The sequence below is a fragment of the Saccopteryx leptura genome, chromosome 3, assembly GCF_036850995.1.
Source record: "Saccopteryx leptura isolate mSacLep1 chromosome 3, mSacLep1_pri_phased_curated, whole genome shotgun sequence".
NCBI lineage: Eukaryota > Metazoa > Chordata > Mammalia > Chiroptera > Emballonuridae > Saccopteryx > Saccopteryx leptura.
Window position 1 is genome coordinate 177033157 of NC_089505.1, and position 20863 is coordinate 177054019.

General features: G+C 41.3%; 1 protein-coding gene and 2 pseudogenes across 1 annotated transcript in view; 1 reads left to right on the forward strand and 2 right to left on the reverse strand.

Moving 5' to 3' along the window:
* Window positions 1–20572, reverse strand: part of GMDS (GDP-mannose 4,6-dehydratase) — a 770392-nt gene extending 749820 nt beyond the window's left edge. The window contains exon 1 of the mRNA XM_066376915.1: window positions 20281–20572. Within this exon, the coding sequence (XP_066233012.1) occupies window positions 20281–20382 (102 nt within the window). The 5' untranslated portion in view covers window positions 20383–20572. The remainder of the gene's footprint in view (window positions 1–20280) is intronic.
* Window positions 9637–10563, forward strand: LOC136397751 (signal peptidase complex subunit 2 pseudogene; annotated as a pseudogene).
* On the reverse strand, window positions 19056–19164 carry LOC136401550 (5S ribosomal RNA; annotated as a pseudogene).
* Window positions 20573–20863: the final 291 nt, after the last annotated feature.

Here is a 20863-nt window from a genome sequence, read left to right on the forward strand (position 1 = left end):
ACCAAGGTTATAAATCCTCTTCTAGGGCACTAACATTTGCTAAAATGTAGTGAGGAAAATCAGAAACAGTTTAGTCAAAATAGTGAGGGAAAAAAAAGATAATGCTATCAGTGATTATTTCTGAATAGGGTGATTAGAGATGTTGGTTGGATGTTTTTTCCTGGTATTTTATACCCTCCTAAATTTTCCTATTCTTCTACAGTAAAAATGTACTATTATCTTTAATAACTGGGAAAATGTTAAGGAAAAGCAATCATTCTAACTTTAAGTCACTATCATAGTTCCATTAAATGAGTGGTTCTCCACCTGATCTCACTTTTGAACCACTGGGAACATTTTTAAAAACAGCCAATCAAAGATCCAACCTAAACCTACTAAATTGTAGGGGAAGAACCAGCACCCTTTCAAGCTACTCAAGTGATTCTACTATACAACCAACACTGACAGCTATCTATGCTTTACAGATAATTCCACTTCAGCTACAAAGGTGAATTTCTTTGGAGAGGGTTGAAATCAAAGGTCATAACACCAAAAAGAAAAACAAAGTATGTATTATTTTGATTTAACTCCAAATCTAGAGTTATAGCAGATTATGGTGAGAATTTCAATAATTCCTAGAGCGTGAACAGAGAAAAAAGAAACCTTAGCAGGAAATACTAAGATGGATGCAGTAACACTGGCGGGGTAGCTCAGTTGGTTAGAGCATGACCCCATATGCCAAGGTTACAGATTCGATCCCTAGTCAGGACACATACAATAACTAATGAATGCATAAATAAGTGGAACAACAAATGAATGGTTTTCTCTCTCTCACTCTAAAATCAATTAAAAAAAAAAAAAAACAGCTTCAACAGGATTGGAGTTGAAGGGCTGGGTAAACAAGGCAGGTTTGTTTCCTTGGGATTCTGGAACAAAGATGTTAGGTAGAACAAAAAGAAGCTCCATTTTGCCCATCCTAACTCCCATTTTTGCTAGGACTTTGCAAGTCACAGTGACCACAGTCTAGCCCAAGAGGAATGGACATGATTGAGAAACTCAATGACTGTACACACCTTCCCAGTATTCCTGGAACCGACTAACCACAGACTGACCCACCTAGATTCCAAGGAGTAGACAAAGTTCTATCAGCCCTCTAGCAAAGCGCATGTTTCAGACCCTGTAAATCCCCCAGACTCCCTCTAATTGGGGTTGACACCTTTGCTGGCCTCAGCCCATATGCAACCAGATATGCTAATAAAGTCCACTGTTTTACTTCCCTTGGCCTCATGTGATTTCTCTTAGTGAACCTAACAAATGGGCTGTTTTGCACAGATGCAGGTTGAGTCACAATGCCAGCTTCATCTCAATAGGCATACAAGCAAGGGAGAGAAAGGCAGGGCCAGATCACTCTGGGCATGGCCACCTGTGTATAGCTGCCCAGAACTCACCCGAAGCTCCCCAAATTCAGGCCCTCACACCTGTTTCCACCTTCTCAGTCTAGATAGCATTTCCAGGCAAACTGGAAAATCTGCACACTCCTGTACTTTGGTAAAAACCATGCGAGACCTTCTTCTCTCCAGTGCATGGTCCTGGCCTGTGAAGCATCTATACTGGGAAGCACAATATAAAAGGAAAGCAAGCAGTAACTTAAACCTGCTGGTGCTGAACCTGGATAAAATATACTCTCAGTAGCAGAGGAACAATTCACCTTCAGCACTTTTCCTAAAGGGACAGGATGGGCAAATACCTACTTATGCTTAGCTTCTCTTAGAATTAGATATAAACAGCAAGGGTTTGTTAATCCCTCAGCATTAAATGTTTATGATATCTCATCACTGGTTTAACAGGATCTATTTACAGTGGGAAATGACACTAATAAAACACCACCACCTTCTATGCTTCTCAACAATTCTGTGGCCTTCTGCCTCCCTTCCTTTCCTCCTCTACCTTATAAGCTCTCTCTCTTTCTTCACTGTCCACTCGAACCCATCTCTACACAACTGAGCCCATTTTTGAAAAGGAAAGCCTGTGTTTAAGAGAAAGAAGCCACTCATTGCAGAATGCAATCAAAGAAGCAGGCCTTCCCCAACCCCACAGTAGTCATACTTCAATCTGTTTGGTGGGCTTTTGAACTTGTAGTACTAACTGATCAGTTATCCTTTATAAATCCTGCCAAAAATACCCCTGCAAATCAATTATTTGAAACTTGCAACCCATTTCTCCATAGGAAGGGTACTCAGTTGAACACAAATTTAGTTCCTGAAGCCCATACATAATACATAGTATCAAGAGTAACTCTTAATAATATTTTCTACATAGAATTGTTTACTTGATCTGACTGGGCAGTGTTATAGAGCTCCCTCTCTTTGCCATTCAGAATTGGCCCTAGACTCTCACTGACAGCCTCATCCTGTAAGGCAGGTGTCAGGAAACTTTTTGGCTGAGAGAGCCATGAATGCCACATATTTTAAAATGTCTAATTCCGTGAGAGCCATACAACAACCCGTGTACATTACGCATTATCCAATAAAAATTTGGTGTTGTCCCGGAGGACAGCTGTGATTGGCTCCAGCCACTTGCAACCATGAACATAAACAGTAGGAAATGAATGGATTGTAATACATGAGAATGTTTTCTATTTTTAATGTTATTTTTTTTATTAAAGATTTGTCTGCGAGCCAGATGCAGCCATCAGAAGAGCCACATCTGGCTCGCGAGCCATAGGTTCCCGACTCCTGCTGTAAGGGTTCAGGTATGATGTCTGAGGAACTGGGTGAAAGGGGCTCCAGTCAACAATGGGGGGGTGTAAGGAAGCAGCCAGGCTACTGGCCACAACAGCAGGAAGAGGCTCCTGGGGAAAACTCCATGGCTGTGAAATGGGGGAAGAAGGGATTAGGGGAAGAGGGGACAGCAGGAGTCCCAGAAGCAGGATGCCGGTGGCTGGTGCCTGTGTCTCCATCCTGACCTAGAGGTTCACAGCAGACACATAGGTGGAAGAGGAAAGTATGTGGTATACTGGGAAAACCAAAATGATCTAGGATTATGATATTCCAGTCTCTTGAATGTCACTGCACAAGGCACTTTCTTACAATTTAATCCTCACTGCACTCTGAGGTAGGGTTAATACTTCTAGTACAGACAAAAGTAGTGTAGAAAGATGCAGAAATTTGCCTGTGGCTCCCAGTAAGTGAGGTCAGGATTCAAACCCACGTTTAACCAGCTCTCCTCTTCCTTTAGGAACAGATGTCTCTCAATTCCAAGCCTAGGATTAGAATACTTTGCCAAAATCATTCCTGACAAAAGCATTTGCATATTAACACAACCTTACTGCAACTAAATAGGAAAATAAAAAAAACCTGTCAAGTTATAGCAATAAAAAACTTTCAAAGCATATTCAGTTGTCCTACCTGAGGCAAAACTATAACCCAGTAGGTCCTACAGGTGTCCCAACCTCGTAAACTTCAAAAGCTCATTCCTTCCCAGAGGCCTTGAGGAGCACACTGCCACCACATTGACTACACCATCATTCCAAGATGCTATGGAAACAGCATCGCTGCCTCTTCTATGTATGTCAGCTCACAAGGACACTCGCCGAGTCAAGAGCTGATTTCCTATTCAGAGTCCTGTAGCAGGCTAATTCCTGAAATCCCTCCCTAATCCAAATATTAGTCAGTGTCCTACTAAATCTAGTTCCCATTATATGTGCTGTAAATTTTAACCCAGGAAAGCAAAAGAAAATTTAGACATCTTTACTGAATATGAATATTTACATGTTTCCTGAAATGTATAATATATAAAAAAGAAAAGCCAAAGCCCATAAAGGTTAAGTGAGCTAAGTGTTAAGTGTTTAAAGAGCTAAGTAGTAATTTCAGGTTTCTTGGATGCAATCCTAAACCTTCCACTAACCACTGTACCATACTTAGAGAATCTTCTAGGATTTCCAGTTGGACTCCCAATCATTCACCTGGTCTACATAAAAGATTTCCTTTTAAAACACTGCCTTGCTTCAGCAATTAAAATCAAAACGCCCATAATAACAGTCTGTAATAGTAAAAATTTTGAATTATGTTCATTTTAAAATCTGTATGTTAAAACAAATAAATATGGAAAGAATATACTATATAAGCGAACATTATTTAAACTTTTCTAAATTAGTTAAAATAGAAAAATGGATGAGGGAATTTTAAAATAATACATTATAGTCCAAAGGTTTTCAACCTTTTTACACTTGGAGACCAGTGAAAATAGGACAGGACAGTTATATTGGGAACCGCAAAGGTAGAAACCACCCTGAGAACAAGTGAATTTGACTAAGATCACTGGGTCTATAATCTTCATACAACATCAGGGTGGTTAACACTTTTGTGGACTGGCACAAAATCTCGGGCAGATCAGCAGTTTAAAATCACTGCTATAGTCCATGAAAAAGCTGAAAGGAAAAAAAAATAAAGGCAGTTCAATTTTTTCCCACTCCTATGTCTCCTTTCAAGGTAAATATCTAAATACAGGAAAGCAAAACTCTCTGAAAAATCCACTATGTATTACTACAGGGGTGCCCAAACTACGGCCCGCGGGCCACATGCGGCCCCCTGAGGCCATTTATCCGGCCCCCACCGCACTTCTGGAAGGGGCACCTGTTTCACTGGTGGTCAGTGAGAGGAGCATAGTTCCCATTGAAATACTGGTCAGTTTGTTTATTTAAATTTACTTGTTCTTTATTTTAAATATTGTATTTGTTCCCGTTTTGTTTTTTTAAAGATAAGATATGTGCAGTGTGCATAGGGATTTGTTCATAGTTTTTTTTTATACTCCGGCCCTCCAATGGTCTGAGGGACAGAGAACTGGCCCCCTATGTAAAAAGTTTGGGAACCCCTGTATTACTACATCCCCTCAAAAAAAAAAATCTCCCCAAATCCTTCCATTAACTCTTGAAAAATTCACTCAATAATTTTTTCTTCCATATGTCCAGGGTTGATCAACCTCACAAAACCAAGCTGAAACCACTCAGAAGCTCCCCAAAACTTGATTTCAGTTTCAGGTTCCCAAGTTAAAGCTGAAACAACACAACAGAAGAGTAATTTGAATATTCTTTTCAAGCCCACTAGAGACTAGTGACAGCCATCCATGCAATGCTGTATTCAAGGATTTAAACTCATTGAAAAATAAATAAAGTAGATTTGTGGCCTGACCTGTGGTGGCGCAGTGGATAAAGCATCGACCTGGAACGCTGAGGTCGCCAGTTCAAAACCCTGGGCTTGCCTGGTCAAGGCACATATGGGAGTTGATGTTTCTTGCTCCTCCCCCCTCCACTCTCTTTCTTTCTCTCTCTCTCTCTCCTCTCTATAAAAATGAATAAATAAAATCTAAAAAAAAAATTTAAATAGATTTGTAAAAATAAAAATGTTTATTGTAAAACAGTATGCCATGTTACACTGGCAATAGCCTTATACCTCATTGGATTGCATTTTTCTTGTGCTTGATTTAATCCCATGTTGTTTTGTACCATACTATGGTCTACAGGTTTGTGGCCCAAGAGCAAAAGGCGATATACCATAGGCCCAGTTGTGCCATAGGCTGTAGCACACAGGATTGTGTAAGGATACTGTATGATGTTCACACAATAACAAAATCACCTAATGACACATTTCTTAGAACATATCCCTATCATTAATGAATTCATGACTGTATTGGCTCAAAATTTAGCTTTAAAATAATAAAACAAATATGAATTCCAGGCTGACACTAAGTCACTATCAGGGACTATACTAGGAATGTCATTACAAGATGAGAATTCATCAGTGCTTCTTCATTTGGGCTATGATTCCCTTTTGCATTCATAAAATATACCTGATCAAACAAGTAAGGTCTCCAATTGAAATAAATGTTAAAGGTTGGAAACACAGCTTCTAAGACAGAAAAATGAGAAGGGAAATAGTTACATCTTTAACCATCCTTCACAGAATACAAGACTATATAAGAGATTTCTATGTCAAAAAGGACAAAGTAGCATGTAGGTAGTCCGTAGGCAGCTCTGATTCCTATAAAAAGACCTCACAATTAACCCTTTTCGTACAAATACATACATAACCAGAAACTTCTAAGGTAAACAATGCTAAGTAAATCTATTGAATTAATGTTACTTTTGAGCATTTTTTAAAAGAGATGATCTTCTTGTGATTCAGTGACTCATATTATCATAGCACTTAACAGGTTATAAAATTACTTGTCAAACTGCCTGTCCCCCAAGAGAGACTATCAGCTCCTTTAAGACAAAATCATGTCCCTCTTGCTGGTGGCTATATTCCTAGCACCTAACTCAACACAAAATAAATATCAGTAAATATTTATTAAAAAATAAAACTTCAACTATTAAACACTAAGCTCAAAATATAGATGCTTATATTTTCTAAAACTTCAATCAAAAAATAAGAAAATAGCCTGACCTGTGGTGGCGCAGTGGCTAAAGCGTCGACCTGGAAATGCTGAGGTTGCCTGTTCGAAATGCTGAGGTTGCCTGTTGGAAACCCTGGGCTTGCCTGGTCAAGGCACATATGGGAGTTGATGCTTCCAGCTCCTCCCCCCTTCTCTCTCTCTGTCTCTCTCTCCTCTCCCTCTCTGTCTCTCTCCTCTCTAAAAATGAATAAATAAATAAATAAATTTAAAAAAATAAGTAAATAACAGGAATTTAAAAATCATTCATCTGCAAATCAAAACTACAATGAGATACCACCTCACCCCTGTTAGATTAGCTATTATCAACAAGACGGGTAATAGCAAATGTTGGAGAGGCTGTGGAGAAAAAGGAACCCTCATTCACTGTTGGTGGGAATGTAAAGTAGTACAACCATTATGGAAGAAAGTATAGTGGTTCCTCAAAAAACTGAAAATAGAACTACCTTATGACCGGCAATCCCTCTACTGGGTATATACCCAAAAACCTCAGAATCATTGATACGTAAAGACACATGTAGCCCCATGTTCATTGCAGCACTGTTCACAGTGGCCAAGACATGGAAACAACCAAAAAACCCTTCAATAGAAGACTGGATAAAGAAGATGTGGCACATATACACTATGGAATACTACTCAGCCATAAGAAATGATGACATCAGAGCATTTACAGCAAAATGGTGGGAACTTGATAACATTATACGGAGTGAAATAAGTAAATCAGAAAAAAACAAGAACTACATGATTCCATACATTGGTGGAACATAAAAACGAGACTAAGAGACATGGACAAGAGAGTGGTGGTTACCAGGGGTGGGGGGAGGGAGGACGCAGGAGGGAGGGAGGGAGAGAGTTAGGGGGAGGGGGAGGGGCACAGAGAAAACTAGATAGAGGGTGACGGAGGACAATCTGACGCTGGGTGAGGGGTATGCAACATAATTTAATGACAAGATAACCTAGACATGTTTTCTTTGAATATATGTACCCTGAATTATTAATGTCATCCCATTAACATTAATAAAAATTTATAAAAAAAAAAATCATTCATCAACAAAAGAAAAAACCATTTAATTCGGTATAATTTACAAAGGCAGACTGCTCAGCTCTTTCGCTTTAACCTTGCAAATTCTGGCAAACTACAATTCATATCTGCATTTCTTCTTAGTTTATACACTTCACTATAAATTTACTAAAGTTCATTGGTTCCAGTTTTTTTAAATTCTTCTATTGGCCTTATCTTTAAAACTGATATTAAATGACTATACTGCTAAATACAAATATAAGATTTATTTGCACATAATCAATTACAATTTAGTGTTAAATCCTAACATCATAGCCCTTTACACTCTAAACAGACTTTAGAGATCATCTTCTCATTATGGATTAAGAAACAGATTCAGAAAAAAATTAAAGCTACCTAATTAATTGGTGTAAACTCTAGCCTCTGATTCTCAGTTCCAAGCCCTTTCCTTAGGTAATCAATTAATAACAAGATATTTAAAAAAAAAACTTTCCACCACATAACAGTCCTTAATCAAAGTAGGAAAGTACTTTAAACATCTTTCTCATTTCCAATTATGCCAAACCTTTGCAAATCCCATTAAGGAAGATTTAGAGTGAAGTCCACTGCTGACAATCCTCTTAGATGGCCCCTAGATCTGCCTTATAGATTCACAGGATGTCAAATCTCTTGGCCTCCTAGTACTTTTATAGGCTTGTGGTTGATTTCAAATACTATGAAATTTTCTGCCCCTAGATAATAGATTCCCTGGCCAAAACAAGGCTAAATATTAATACTTTCCACATTCAACTTCCTTTGCTAGAATTCAAGAAATATTTTATTATCTTGTTCACACAGTGAAGAGAAGGTCTATGCTAGTAATGCAGCAAAGGCCCCTATTATGAGCCAGGTTTATTTCTATTTGGTAGGGATTACTCTTCCAACCATGCAGCAAAGGTAAATAACTTGCCCAAAGCCATGCCACTCATAAGTAACTAAGCAGTAATACAAACCCAACTTGGCCTAGAAATCTAACTAATTCTCCTCTACTTGCTCTAAGACAAAATCTTAGCCTTCAGACAGTTTGCAAGATTACTCACCAACATAGGCCCTCCAAAGAACTAACAAAGGATATGACCCAAATGACACAACAAATAAAATAAGATAATGTAATGATTAATACATGCTTACTTTACTACTATAATCCACCTTCCCACACTGCAAAAAACAAACAAAAAACTTAAATAAGCTTTGTTTTTCAAATTTGATATGCAATATATTTACCTCTCCCTAGAACTTATTTGTTAATATTGTACTAATTACAAACCTAATAGAAAATAAAATTACTAGGATTTACATTTCAAATCTTACTTTGCAATACCTTAACCTCTGTGTTCCTTGGGGATAATAAGAAAATCACCTCAGAGGAGTGCTCTGTTGCGTCAACAAGTTAATAAATGTAAAACCCTTTGAACAGTGCCTGGCATAAAGTACATGCTTAATATATGTTAATTATTGTAATCTATCATAACCATCGCCATCACCAACATCTAGAACATCAATGTCATAAGGATGGTCATTTTTGTCTCTTTTGTAAACTGTTGTACCCCCAGTGCCTGACACAAAGTTAATACCCAAACGTTGGATAAATTATGATCACTAGGTACTGCTATTACTAAATAGAGGGTGACTTGCACCAAAATGTAACTGGCCCTGGATAAAAGTTAATTAAGCATGGAAAAAAGAAGACCGCTACCTGGAAATTTAAGTGAGGTATGAAATGAACAACTGCTAGTAGCCCAAATGCAATGCTTATTACAAGAGAGAAGAGGGGAAACTACTCTCAAGTCAAGGGAGCATCTCAGATAAAACTAACCCACCAAAAGAAAAGTCAAGCCAAAATTATTTACTAAGGCCAATTTGCAGACCTAAAGACTTCAAGGTTTAGACAGGCTTCTTTGTTCATGATAGAGGTACAAGAATCTAGAATATGGAACTTTGGAATCTAAGAAAAATCTAATCTGGGCCATTAACAGCGAGGACAAACCCCACTCTACAGAGGAAAGTAGCATTAGAGAAAGGAAGTAATGTATCTAAGGGCACAGCAAGCACACTGGGAGCTACAATTCTCAGATCACTGTGCAGGTAGAAGGGGCCTTGAGAACAATTTGGAGCAGTCATAAAATCAAGCATCTCGAGTTGGAGGGAGACGCTGAGGCAGACAAGATGGCCGCGGCGGCTGCACAAGGCGGGAGGAGTGGTGGTGGCGGAGGTGGTAGTGGGTCTGGCGGTGGCCCTAACTGCGGGACAGGCAGTGGGCGCGGTGGCTTGTTGGATAAGTGGAAGATTGATGATAAGCCTTTAAAAATTGACAAATGGGATGGATCTGCTGTGAAAAATTCTTTGGATGATTCTGCCAAAAAGGTACTTCTGGAAAAGTACAAGTATGTGGAGAATTTTGGACTAATTGACGGTCGCCTCACCATCTGTACCATCTCCTGTTTCTTTGCCATAGTGGTTTTGATTTGGGACTATATGCACCCCTTTTCCGAGTCCAAGCCTGTTTTGGCTTTGTGCGTCATATCATATTTTGTGATGATGGGGATCCTGACCATCTATACCTCGTATAAGGAGAAGAGCATCTTTCTCGTGGCCCACAGGAAAGATCCTACAGGGATGGATCCTGATGATATCTGGCAACTGTCCTCCAGTCTCAAAAGGTTTGATGACAAGTACACTCTGAAGCTGACCTTCATCAGTGGGAGAACAAAGCAGCAGCGGGAAGCTGAGTTCACCAAGTCCATTGCTAAGGTTTTTGACCACAGTGGGACACTGGTCATGGATGCATATGAGCCTGAAATATCCAGGCTCCATGACAGTCTTGCCACAGAAAGAAAAATGAAATAGCCAATTCTAAAAGCAGCCATCCTTCTGCAGGATTATGTGGAATTGTGGGGTGACAGGCAAAGAAAAAAAAAAAAGTTAAATGTTCCTGTTTTGTCCTGAAATTTAGTCCATTCCCCATAAAGGGTTTTCTATCTGGGATATGAGAAATTGTAGCTCTGATATCTAGCTGTAGCCTCCTTGTTCTGCTAATTACACTGTTTTGATTTGCTTTTCTGGAAAAGAATTTTGGCTAAAAACTGAACAGACTTTCTCCTTCATGTGTAGCTTTGTGCCATGCAACATTTGCAGTATCAGTTTTTAAAATTGCTAATCTGTTGCTGGCTTTATTGTGTTAATTCCTGTTTCAGTAGCTGTTTCTCTTAATTCAGGATACAATTTCTTGTGTACATTTTTACACATCATTTTTTTGTGGTGTGTGTATATATCTGACTTGGGAAAATTGGGAAAAAACACAGCTTTTTAATTTGTATAAAACAGACCTTCTGCCTGTTACATTTTTGTGTTCTCTTACCAATTAAAGAAGCCAATGACATTTTTAGTTTTATATTGTCTGTGCTTTTCCCTAATATATTCCTGTTGATTTGCTGATTGGTTTGTATCCTTTATTAATTTTCTAAAATTTTTTTTCAATAAAAGGAAAGAAGATGCGAAAAAAATAAAAATAAAAAATAAAGCGGCCCTGGCCGGTTGGCTCAGCGGTAGAGCGTCGGCCTAGCGTGCAGAGGACCCGGGTTCGATTCCCGGCCAGGGCACATAGGAGAAGCGCCCATTTGCTTCTCCACCCCTCCGCCGCGCCTTCCTCTCTGTCTCTCTCTTCCCCTCCTGCAGCCAAGGCTCCATTGGAGCAAAGATGGCCAGGGCGCTGGGGATGGCTCTGTGGCCTCTGCCCCAGGCGCTCTGGTCGCAACATGGCGACGCCCAGGATGGGCAGAGCATCGCCCCCTGGTGGGCAGAGCGTCGCCCCATGGTGGGCGTGCCGGGTGGATCCTGGTCGGGCGCATGCGGGAGTCTGTCTGACTGTCTCTCCCTGTTTCCAGCTTCAGAAAAATAAAAAAAATTAAAAATTTCAAAAAAATAAAATAAAATAAAAAAATAAAAAATAAAGCATCTCAGCCTCTTACATGCCTCTTTCCACCATCTGAAAATTGGGACTATTCATATCTCATCAGGGCTCCAGGCGAGCTCCCAAGTAACAATTTTCATTCAGACAACTCCTCACCCAAGCTGCATCCCCTGCAACTTACTGTTTCTGAGGATCCCACGAATTGTCTACTGGTGCTCAACCCTCCACTGGAAGATTCAGAAGTTTATGGGCAGAGAAAGGCACTTTGCTCTAACCACTTTTAATCTCTTACTGTAAGAATCCTCAAAGCACTAAAAAAACGCTGGGAAAAGGAGCCACTAGGAGGCTTCAACAGGTCTCAGGAAACAGTCTTCTACCTCCATTCACCAACCTTTTCCAGGCTACTACTGACATGCAAGCTAATAATGTTAACATCTCCTAATGGGCACACTAAAATACTAATCAAAGTATACAGCAGCCTTTAAAAGCAACTTACTTCTTGAGAGCAGTGAACTTCTACAGTTTGTCAACAAACTAGCCAAAAGAGCTAGTCTGACTTGACATGGGAGAGAAGGCCCTGAGAAAAAACTAGCATAGTAAGGGTTGTTAGGCAAGTTTGGAGTTCTCCAAGTCTGTTTTGCCTAATTCTTTACATAGAATCACTACCAAATAATTCTGGGTTAGTGAGATTTTGATCTAACACAAGATCAGGAAAGACTGCTTCAAAAGATAGGCAAGTTCAGAATTCTACACCTCAAAGAAAGCCATCCAAGATCAAAAGACTATTAGCTTACCTGACAAGTCAGTAACTAATAAAACTCACCCTTAATTTCAGCACTGGAGTGCTGAAACTAAACATGGAGACGAGCAGGACTAGGTTTTCCCACCCCATGAGTGGACAAGGTAGCATTCAATAAGTTTGGAGGCGCTGGAGGCAGCTACCAGCTTTGGGACAGTATATGGCCTCGAATGAACAGTACGTGTCTCAATTCCCTAAAGAACATGTTATCTAAAGGTAGCCACTTTCTTTAGTCCCCATAATCTTATTACTTTTCCCTTCTAGATCAAATACTATAGATTCCTATTAATCCCTAAACCTATCAATCATTTCAAACTACATTTTGTTACAATAAGATGTTGAATTTTATATAGTTACCTTTTCCTTAAATATTGTAAGAGATTTGATTACTTATTCAGATGTACATTTATTATCATTCAATTTTAGAACCCTATAATATACATTTTACTCTGATATACAATGTTTTACTCCAATTCTTCTGGCACAAAGCAGTCTCTCTCTCTCTCTCTCTCTCTCTCTCTCTTGTTAGTGAAGGACAGTGCTGATCAGACCAAAGACAACAGAAAGACAAGAATCTGAGATCTAATCCTAACGCTGGCACTAACTTGCTGTGTAATCTGGGAAAATACAATTTCTCAGTCTCCTTTTCTCCTCTACATAATGGTGCACTCTAAAATCATGTGAGTCCAGCCTGACCAGGTGGTGGCACAGTGGATAGAGCATTGCCTGGGACATGGAGGAACCAGGGTTGAGACCCCAAGGTCAACAGCTTCAGCACGGGCTCATCTGGTTTGAGCAAAAGCTCACCAGCTTGGACCCAAGGTCACTGGCCCAAGCAAGGGGTCACTTGGTCTGCTGTAGCCCCACAGTTAAGGCACATACAAGAAATCAATCAATGAACAACTAAGGAACCGCAACAAAGAATTGATGTTTCTCATCTCTCCCCCTTCCTGTCTCTCTGTCCCTATCTGTCCTTCTCTCTGACTCTCCCTGTCTCTGCCACACAGAAAAAAAAAAAAAAAAAAAGAAAACTCATGTTACTCCAGTTCTAAAATCACAACATGTAGGCCAAGGGAATATTTTTTCAATTTAGTGGTTAATATGAAAACAAAAACAGTAGGAAATATATCACACAGAACCGGACATGTTATTTTTTTCCCTTGTTAAGGGATATATTCCAAGTCCTTTAAGTCTGAAATTATAATAAATCATTTCTCTCCTAAACAGCAACTTATCTGTCAGGTATATGCTATTCAATTCTCCCCAGTACTCTAACGATGTCTTGCTACTACTCAGTAAACAAGAAATGCGTCATAACATTTGCTCCCATCTCTACAGACTTCTAGAATTTCCAGGCAAGTTTTCTTCAAGAAATGACACATCAGTAACTAAAGGTTAATTTGATTATCAAATATTTTGAGTACCCAACCTGTACCAGTTGTGCTAAATATAGGAGAGAAGTGAGTAAGACTATTTTTCATATGCTCAAGGCATCACAATCTAGTAAGGACAGAGCACAGGTGCCACTACTCCCATCCCTCCCCAGGCAGAAATCACTAATCAATCACGGTCTTCTCCCCTAAACTGGGTACAGTCATGCCTCCAGGATTCCATGTAGCCATTACCAATAAAATGAGCTTGTTTTACTAGGCCACATCACATTTCACTAAATCTCCATCTACACAAATGACAATTCTGATACCTATATTGGAATGTAGAAATTTATGGAAAACTAAATACGGTTTAGAAAATAAAATCAAAAGAGGTAATGTCCCTATCATCTTTTAAAATTCAATGAAGCATAAAAGGGGGGGGGGAGGAGAATAGTACTTCCTATCAATTTTCAATTACCATTTTCTAACATCCTAAGTTAATTCTTAAATAAAGAGGATGAAGCCTATGAGAGCCAACTGAGTCAGTCTACAGACTCAGGTTATCTATTTTACATACGTATGTTCTCTTTAAAGGCCAAGATTGTTTTATGGCAGCTAGAACACACTAAAAAAATTAAAAATAAAAGAACCCAACAGAATTAGTGAAAATAAACAAACAAGGCCATAAAATTAAAATTCTAAAGCAAAATAATATGGCTTAAATAATGTGACCTTAATAACTCAGAGTTCATCTTTTTCATCTATGCAAGGTTTACCAAAAATCTGTCTTCCAACCACAGATGAACTCCTCTTGATCACGACGAATATTCAACGATTTAAAGATAAATGCTTTGTCCTCCATGCATCATGGGACAGAACTCTAGAACAGGGGTCCCCATACTACGGCCCCCGGGCCGCATGCGGTCCCCTAAGGCCAGTTATCCGGCCCCACCGCACTTCTGGAAGGGGCACCTCTTTCATTGGTGGTCAGTGAGAGGAGCATAGTTCCCATTGAAATACTGGTCAGTTTGTTGGTTTAAATTTACTTGTTCTTTATTTTAAATACTGTATTTGTTCCTGTTTTGTTTTTTTACTTTAAAATAAGATACGTGCAGTGTGCATAGGGATTTGTTCATAGTTTTTTTTATAGTCCGGCCCTCCAACGGTCTGAGGGACAGTGAACTGGCCCCCTGTGTAAAAAGTTTGGGGACCCCTGCTCTAGAACCTTGAATTGGTACTTGCTTAAATGACTAGATCTAAACCACTTTTTAAGGAAAATCTAGGCCTACCTGCATTGGGAAGGACCTCACCATGTCACATTCTTCCATACTTAAAACACCTAGATCAAGGGTCGGGAACCATTTTGGCTGAGAGCCATGAACGCCACATATTTCAAAGTGTAATTCTGTGAGAGCCATACAACGACCCATGCACATTACGCATTATCCAATAAAAATTTGGTGGTGTCCCAATGACAGCTGTGATTGGCTCCAGCCACCTGCAACCATGAACATGAGCGGTAGGAAATGAATGGATTGTAATACAAGAGAATATTTTATATTTTTAATATTTTTTTTATTAAAGATTTGTCTGTGAGCCTGATGCAGCCACATCTGGTTCACAAGCCATAAGTTCCCGACCCCTGACCTATATACAGTGTGTCTGTAAAGTCATGATGCACTTTTGACTGGTCACAGGAAAGCAACAAAAGATGATAGAAATGTAAAATCTGCACCAAATAAAAGGAAAACCCTCCCAGTTTCTGTAGGATGATGTGCAGCATTTGCATATGCACAGATGATGACTTAACACTGTGTATACAGCGGAGCAGCCTACGGCCATGCCAGTCGAGATGTGGACGATACAGAGGAAAGTTCAGTGTGTTCTGTGGCTCGCTGAATTTGAATCCGTAACCAAAGTGCAACATGAATATCGGTGCGTTTATAACGAAGCACCACCACATAGGAATAACATTACTTCGTGGGATAAGCAGTTGAAGGAAACCGGCAGTTTGGTGGAGAAACCCCTTTCTGGTAGGCCATCAGTCAGTGAAGAGTCTGTACAGGCTCCCTAAGGGGCCCTAAACAATCTGAGTGAGCCCACATCGAACTGAATAGATATGAAACTGGGAGGGTTTTCCTTTTATGTGGTGTAGATTTCACATTTCTATCATCTTTTGTTGCTTTCCTGGGACCGGTCAAAAGTGCACCATGACTTTACGGACACACTGTATTAACCTTACTATCAAACACACCTGACAAAATAATTTACAATTCCAACCTGCCTGCCCTCCTGGCAGAGACCAGCTTGAAACAGACATCAGAATAAGAAAAAATATACAAACAATAATCATTCAATTCTTTAAAGTATCCACATACAAAAAAGTTTACTTTTGCTGTCCATTTACAGAATAATAAAAGAGTGTCCTAGGAAAACAACACTGTCTTCTTTAAAAAACTGCTATGGGATATATTATGTATCATATTATTCTGAGTATGTTAACAATTATTCCACTGAGAGTTTAATCCTAATAAAGTGTTGCACTCAACTATCCACTTAGTCTTAACTGTCAGGAAGGTCAAAGCTGAATTTTATGCCCACCTCACAGCAGCTATCCTCATCTTTGGGTTCTGGAATACTACTCCCATCTTTCTATTGCCTTCATTGCAGACTCCTGCTTTTCTTCTTTTTGTGATTATCTAGTGATGTGTTTATTCACTGAAGCCACCACAGAATTACTTTGGAAATACACAAAGGACATAAATAATCTAATAATTTAACTTCCTTCATTATTACTATTTATTTCTTTCCTCAGTGTCCCCACCAAAACTCTCCCTTTTCTATACACCTGTGCATGCTATTCACCACATAACAGTTGCTGCTATTTTTAGCGTTCAATGACTTCTCCCAGACTCCTGAGGTTGACTTAACCATTCATTTGGCCCTAACATACTTTTACAATACTGATTTTTTTTATGTGTACTGTCTTTCCATGTGCATTATCTTAAGTTCCTCAAAGACTGAGATCCTAATGGGCAGAGAGTACATTTTACATACCGGTATATTCCCAGCAGTATTAATATGATACAAGGCTGCAGCTGGGCCTGTCGTGGCACAGTGGATAGAGCATCAACCTGGAATGCTGAGGTCACTGGTCCGAATCCCTGGATTTGCCTGGTCAAGGCATATACAACAAGCAACCAATGAACAACTAAAATGAAACAACTATGAGTTCATATTTCTCGCTCCCCTCTCCTCAATCTGCAAAATCAATAAACAAAATCTAAAAAAAACAAGTCTTGTACACTGTAGACACATAGTAAAGCCATGTTCTGTTCATGGGAAGAGTTAAGTCAGCATTTTTGAAAGCCCACTGGGTGAAACCACATGGGAGATAGGCTGAAAGGAGCTTACAAATCAAAGAACCAAGATCAGTAAACTACATAGGTAGCCAACAGGAATTGCATAAATGTAAATCCATTCAAAGTTCCTGGAATGGCTGTTTTTGGCAGGATTGTCAGCATTCACTTTTAATAAAGTTAAAAGGCAAAAGATCTGAGGACATTCAGGTCACAAAATAATGACTCCAATGATGTACAAGGCAACAGTATTTAAACATCAAGAATATTTCCATGGCCTGACCAGGCGGTGGCACAGTGGATAGAGCATCGGACTGGAATGCCAAGGACCCAGGTTCGAGACCCCAAGGTCGCCAGCTTGAGCGCGGGCTCATCTGATTTGAGCAAAGCTCACCAGCTTGGACCCAAGGTTGCTGGCTCAAGCAAGGAGTTACTCAGTCTGCTGAAGGCCCACGGTCAAGGCACATATGAGAAAGCAATCAATGAATAACTAAAGTGTCGCAACACGCAACAAAAAACTAATGATTGATGCTTCTTATCTCTCCATTCCTGTCTGTCTGTCCCTGTCTATCCCTCTCTCTGACTCTCTCTGTCTCTATAAAAAAAAAAAAAAAGAATATTTCCAGGTTGTAGTAAAGAAGGACAAGCATCATTAGACAGAGGAGATGAACTTTGGGAACAGCTGCCAGGGGGCCTAGAGACAGCAATACAAAGCCAGAGCCTGGTTTTCTTTAAGGCAATGTAATAAGGTAAAAGCTTTGGAAAACGATGCATAACTACTGTGTCAAGAATAGAAAGGAGGAAGAAAGCCAGAGTATGAGGCCTGACAGTAAATACTAGAGCTGCACTGCAGACAAGGAACACTGGATATGTGCATTCACTCTCAAATGGGAATTTAGGACAACCCATTTAAGAGCCCATCATGGCACAATTGCCATAATAGCCCTAAGGGCCAGAGAAGTGGTTCTACCTCATCTTCTTGACTCTGAGACCTCTTCTTGGAGTAAAGCAATCTCTCAACCTCTATCTCTATTGCTGTCTCTCTCTATCTCTGTCTCTCTCTCTCTTTCACATAGACAGCTGTAATTTAATGTGTGTGTCTTACCACAAAGGCACTTAACAAAATGGTCCTGGGTTCAAATCTCAGCTGACATTCATTAGATGTGCACTCTCAGGGAACATATTTAACCTTACTTAGCCCAGATGTAAATGAGGATAAAAACTGTACCTGCCTCTTCGGTAGATATATAAAATGTTTAGCAGAATGAGTAGCTCAGTAAGCTCTCACACAATACTATTTTTTAAATGGACAATACAGTATGGGTTTTCAGACCCCATATTAACTTCACTGTCTTCCAGAAATCCTTGATACCCTGGTTGAGAGTCACTGTCCTAAAAGTTAATGCAGAGCAGTAAATTCCATCAAGAAGGATTTATGCAACAGCTATCAAGTTCAGCACTGTGCCAGGGGCTACAGAAGCCAATACAACATCCTACAGAGGGGTGGATGCTGGAAGGATGGAATTGGTGCAGAGGGTAAAAGAGACCAAAACTCAAGCAGGAGTTTTAAGTTGGAAATGATATGGGGAGCCGAAGACATCTGGTCAAGGAGTAGCATGCTGAACATGTGTTTAGTTAAGGAAGACTACCCCTGGCAGCCTATAGGACAAACTAGCATAGGACAGCACATCTCTCATCACTCAGAACCAAGACTGCACTCGAAGCACTAAATAAAGTTCGATTTCTAACCTGCTGGTCACTGCTATACGCCATACCAATGGTACATTAACAGCTGAACTAATTTCTTTATGATACCGGGGGGGGGGGGGGGGGGGGGGACAACAAAAAAAACCTTTACCTTCAAGAGCTGGTGTAAGTTAGTAAACATTTGAGTTTCAGATCCAGTCTAAGAACTATGAAAAGGGGAACCACCCTGCTGAAAAGTTCTGAGCATTAGAAAGGGACAGACAATATGCAGACCCTTACCTGAATATAAAGGTTCTGTTCCTCAACCTCACAGCCTTGACTCACTCACCTCTCGTACCAATTTTCAAACGTGTGAGATGCATAAACAACCAGAAAATAATCAGATATCCAATAGTTAGAAATTGTCCCATGTTTTTTTATTCTACATCTGGCCAATTTCTCCCATCCAAGTACTAACCAGGCCCGACCCTGCTTAGCTTCCGAGATCAGACGAGATCGGGCGCGTTCAGGGTGGTATGGCCGTAGACGCCAATTTCAATTTCTCTCCAAGGTTAGAGAGCTTTGAGACCAGAGTCTGAATCCCAACTGGACATGTCCTAGTTGTTTGTGATTTCAGACAAATGTTTGACTCTCATGTGTCAGTTTGCTCATCCATGAAGTGAGGATGCCCCCTCAAAGAGTAGTTGTGAGAACGAAATGAGTTACTATTACTCAACTAACGCATAATAAAGCACAATATGCATTAGCAATTACTATCATCTTTTATTACGGAATAATACTGGTTACTACCAGATCTCCAGAGGCACAGCTATCACATTTTCAACAAAAATACATGGGAAAAAATTATTTCATTGTCCACTGAATCTAAACAACACAGCTTGATGAGACACCGCGGTCAGCCCCTAACTGTTGCAACACCTGTAAGAGATACCTGTCACAAACTGGCCTCGCTCAGCCTGCATGTGTGGTCCCAACATTCAGGACCACTTTCCGTAATTACCTAAGACACTCATTTCTTTCAGAAATGGAACTCTGTCATGGGTGAGCATGAATCTCAGAAGTGCGTGAAATTGTAAAAGTTTTTGCAAAATGTGCTTTAAAAAATAATAGCCTTTCCTGACCTGTGACTCTACAGCACTACTTTTGTCTTTTTTTTTTTTTTTTTTTAACTTTTCTATCTGGAAATCTGGTCAGGCAGAACCAAAACGGCAAGAAACTTCCTTCCCAGCTTCCCAAGCTCTGGCAGGTTGCAGGTAAGTGGCCCCCGTGACTTCACACCCATCCACAGGTAACGATGGTTCCCTGCCTGGCACCAGGATCCGCAAGAACTGAATCCCGAGTTCGCGCCAGAGGGCTCGTAAGAACAAGCACTCCGGCCACCGGTCAGGTGGGGGAGATGGTCCCGCTCAGATGTGAGGACCATGCCCCACGCAGAACACGTGCTCCCACGCCGCAGGGGGACAGAAACTTTAAGCGCCGCAAGCACCCTCCCCACAGCCGCATCTTGTCCCCGCGCTCCCGAGCGACACGCGCCTTCCGGGCGCCCGGGAGACCGTTCCTGGGACGGGCGCCGCGAGCCGGGGCGAGGCGCACACGTGCCCGGGGAGTAGCAGGCCCGGCGCGCGCCCCGCCTCTGCACTCACCTGGCCCGTGATGCCGGTGATGAGAGCCACCTTCCTGGGCTTGCCCGTCTCGTCGTCCCCAGAGCCCCGGGCGCCGGGGCAGTGCGGCGGCGCGTGTGCCATGTCCTCGCGGGCGTGCGGCGGCGGGAAGGGCGGAGCGGAGGCGAGCGGCGCTGAAGCAGCGGTGCCAGGGGGACGTGGGGGTGTGCCCGCGCGCAGACCGCCTCGCGGGGCTGCAGAGGACGAGCGCACCGAGTGGCAGGCCACCACAGTCTGACAGGGAACTTGGGAGGCCGGGTGGGAAGGGCTGGGGGCGGGCGAAGCGGCCAGGACGCTGCTTGGCTGGGTCGCGTCATCGCGTAGGCCCCGACGTTCCCGCGGCGCCTGCGGCAGGCCCCGCCCTCCGTCGACGACCGCGGGGGCGGGGCAGGGCCTGGGGGCGGGGCCTGCCGCCGGACTCGGCCTCCGCGGGCTTGGGCTACTCAGCAGCCTCCGGAAAGGAAGTGGTACTTGGTCCTCGATGTAGTCCCGGCTCTTGTTCAGGCTGAGAGTGGAGGGGGTGGTGGCCCGTCAACGGCCTGTACGTCACCATCTTTCCTTCCAC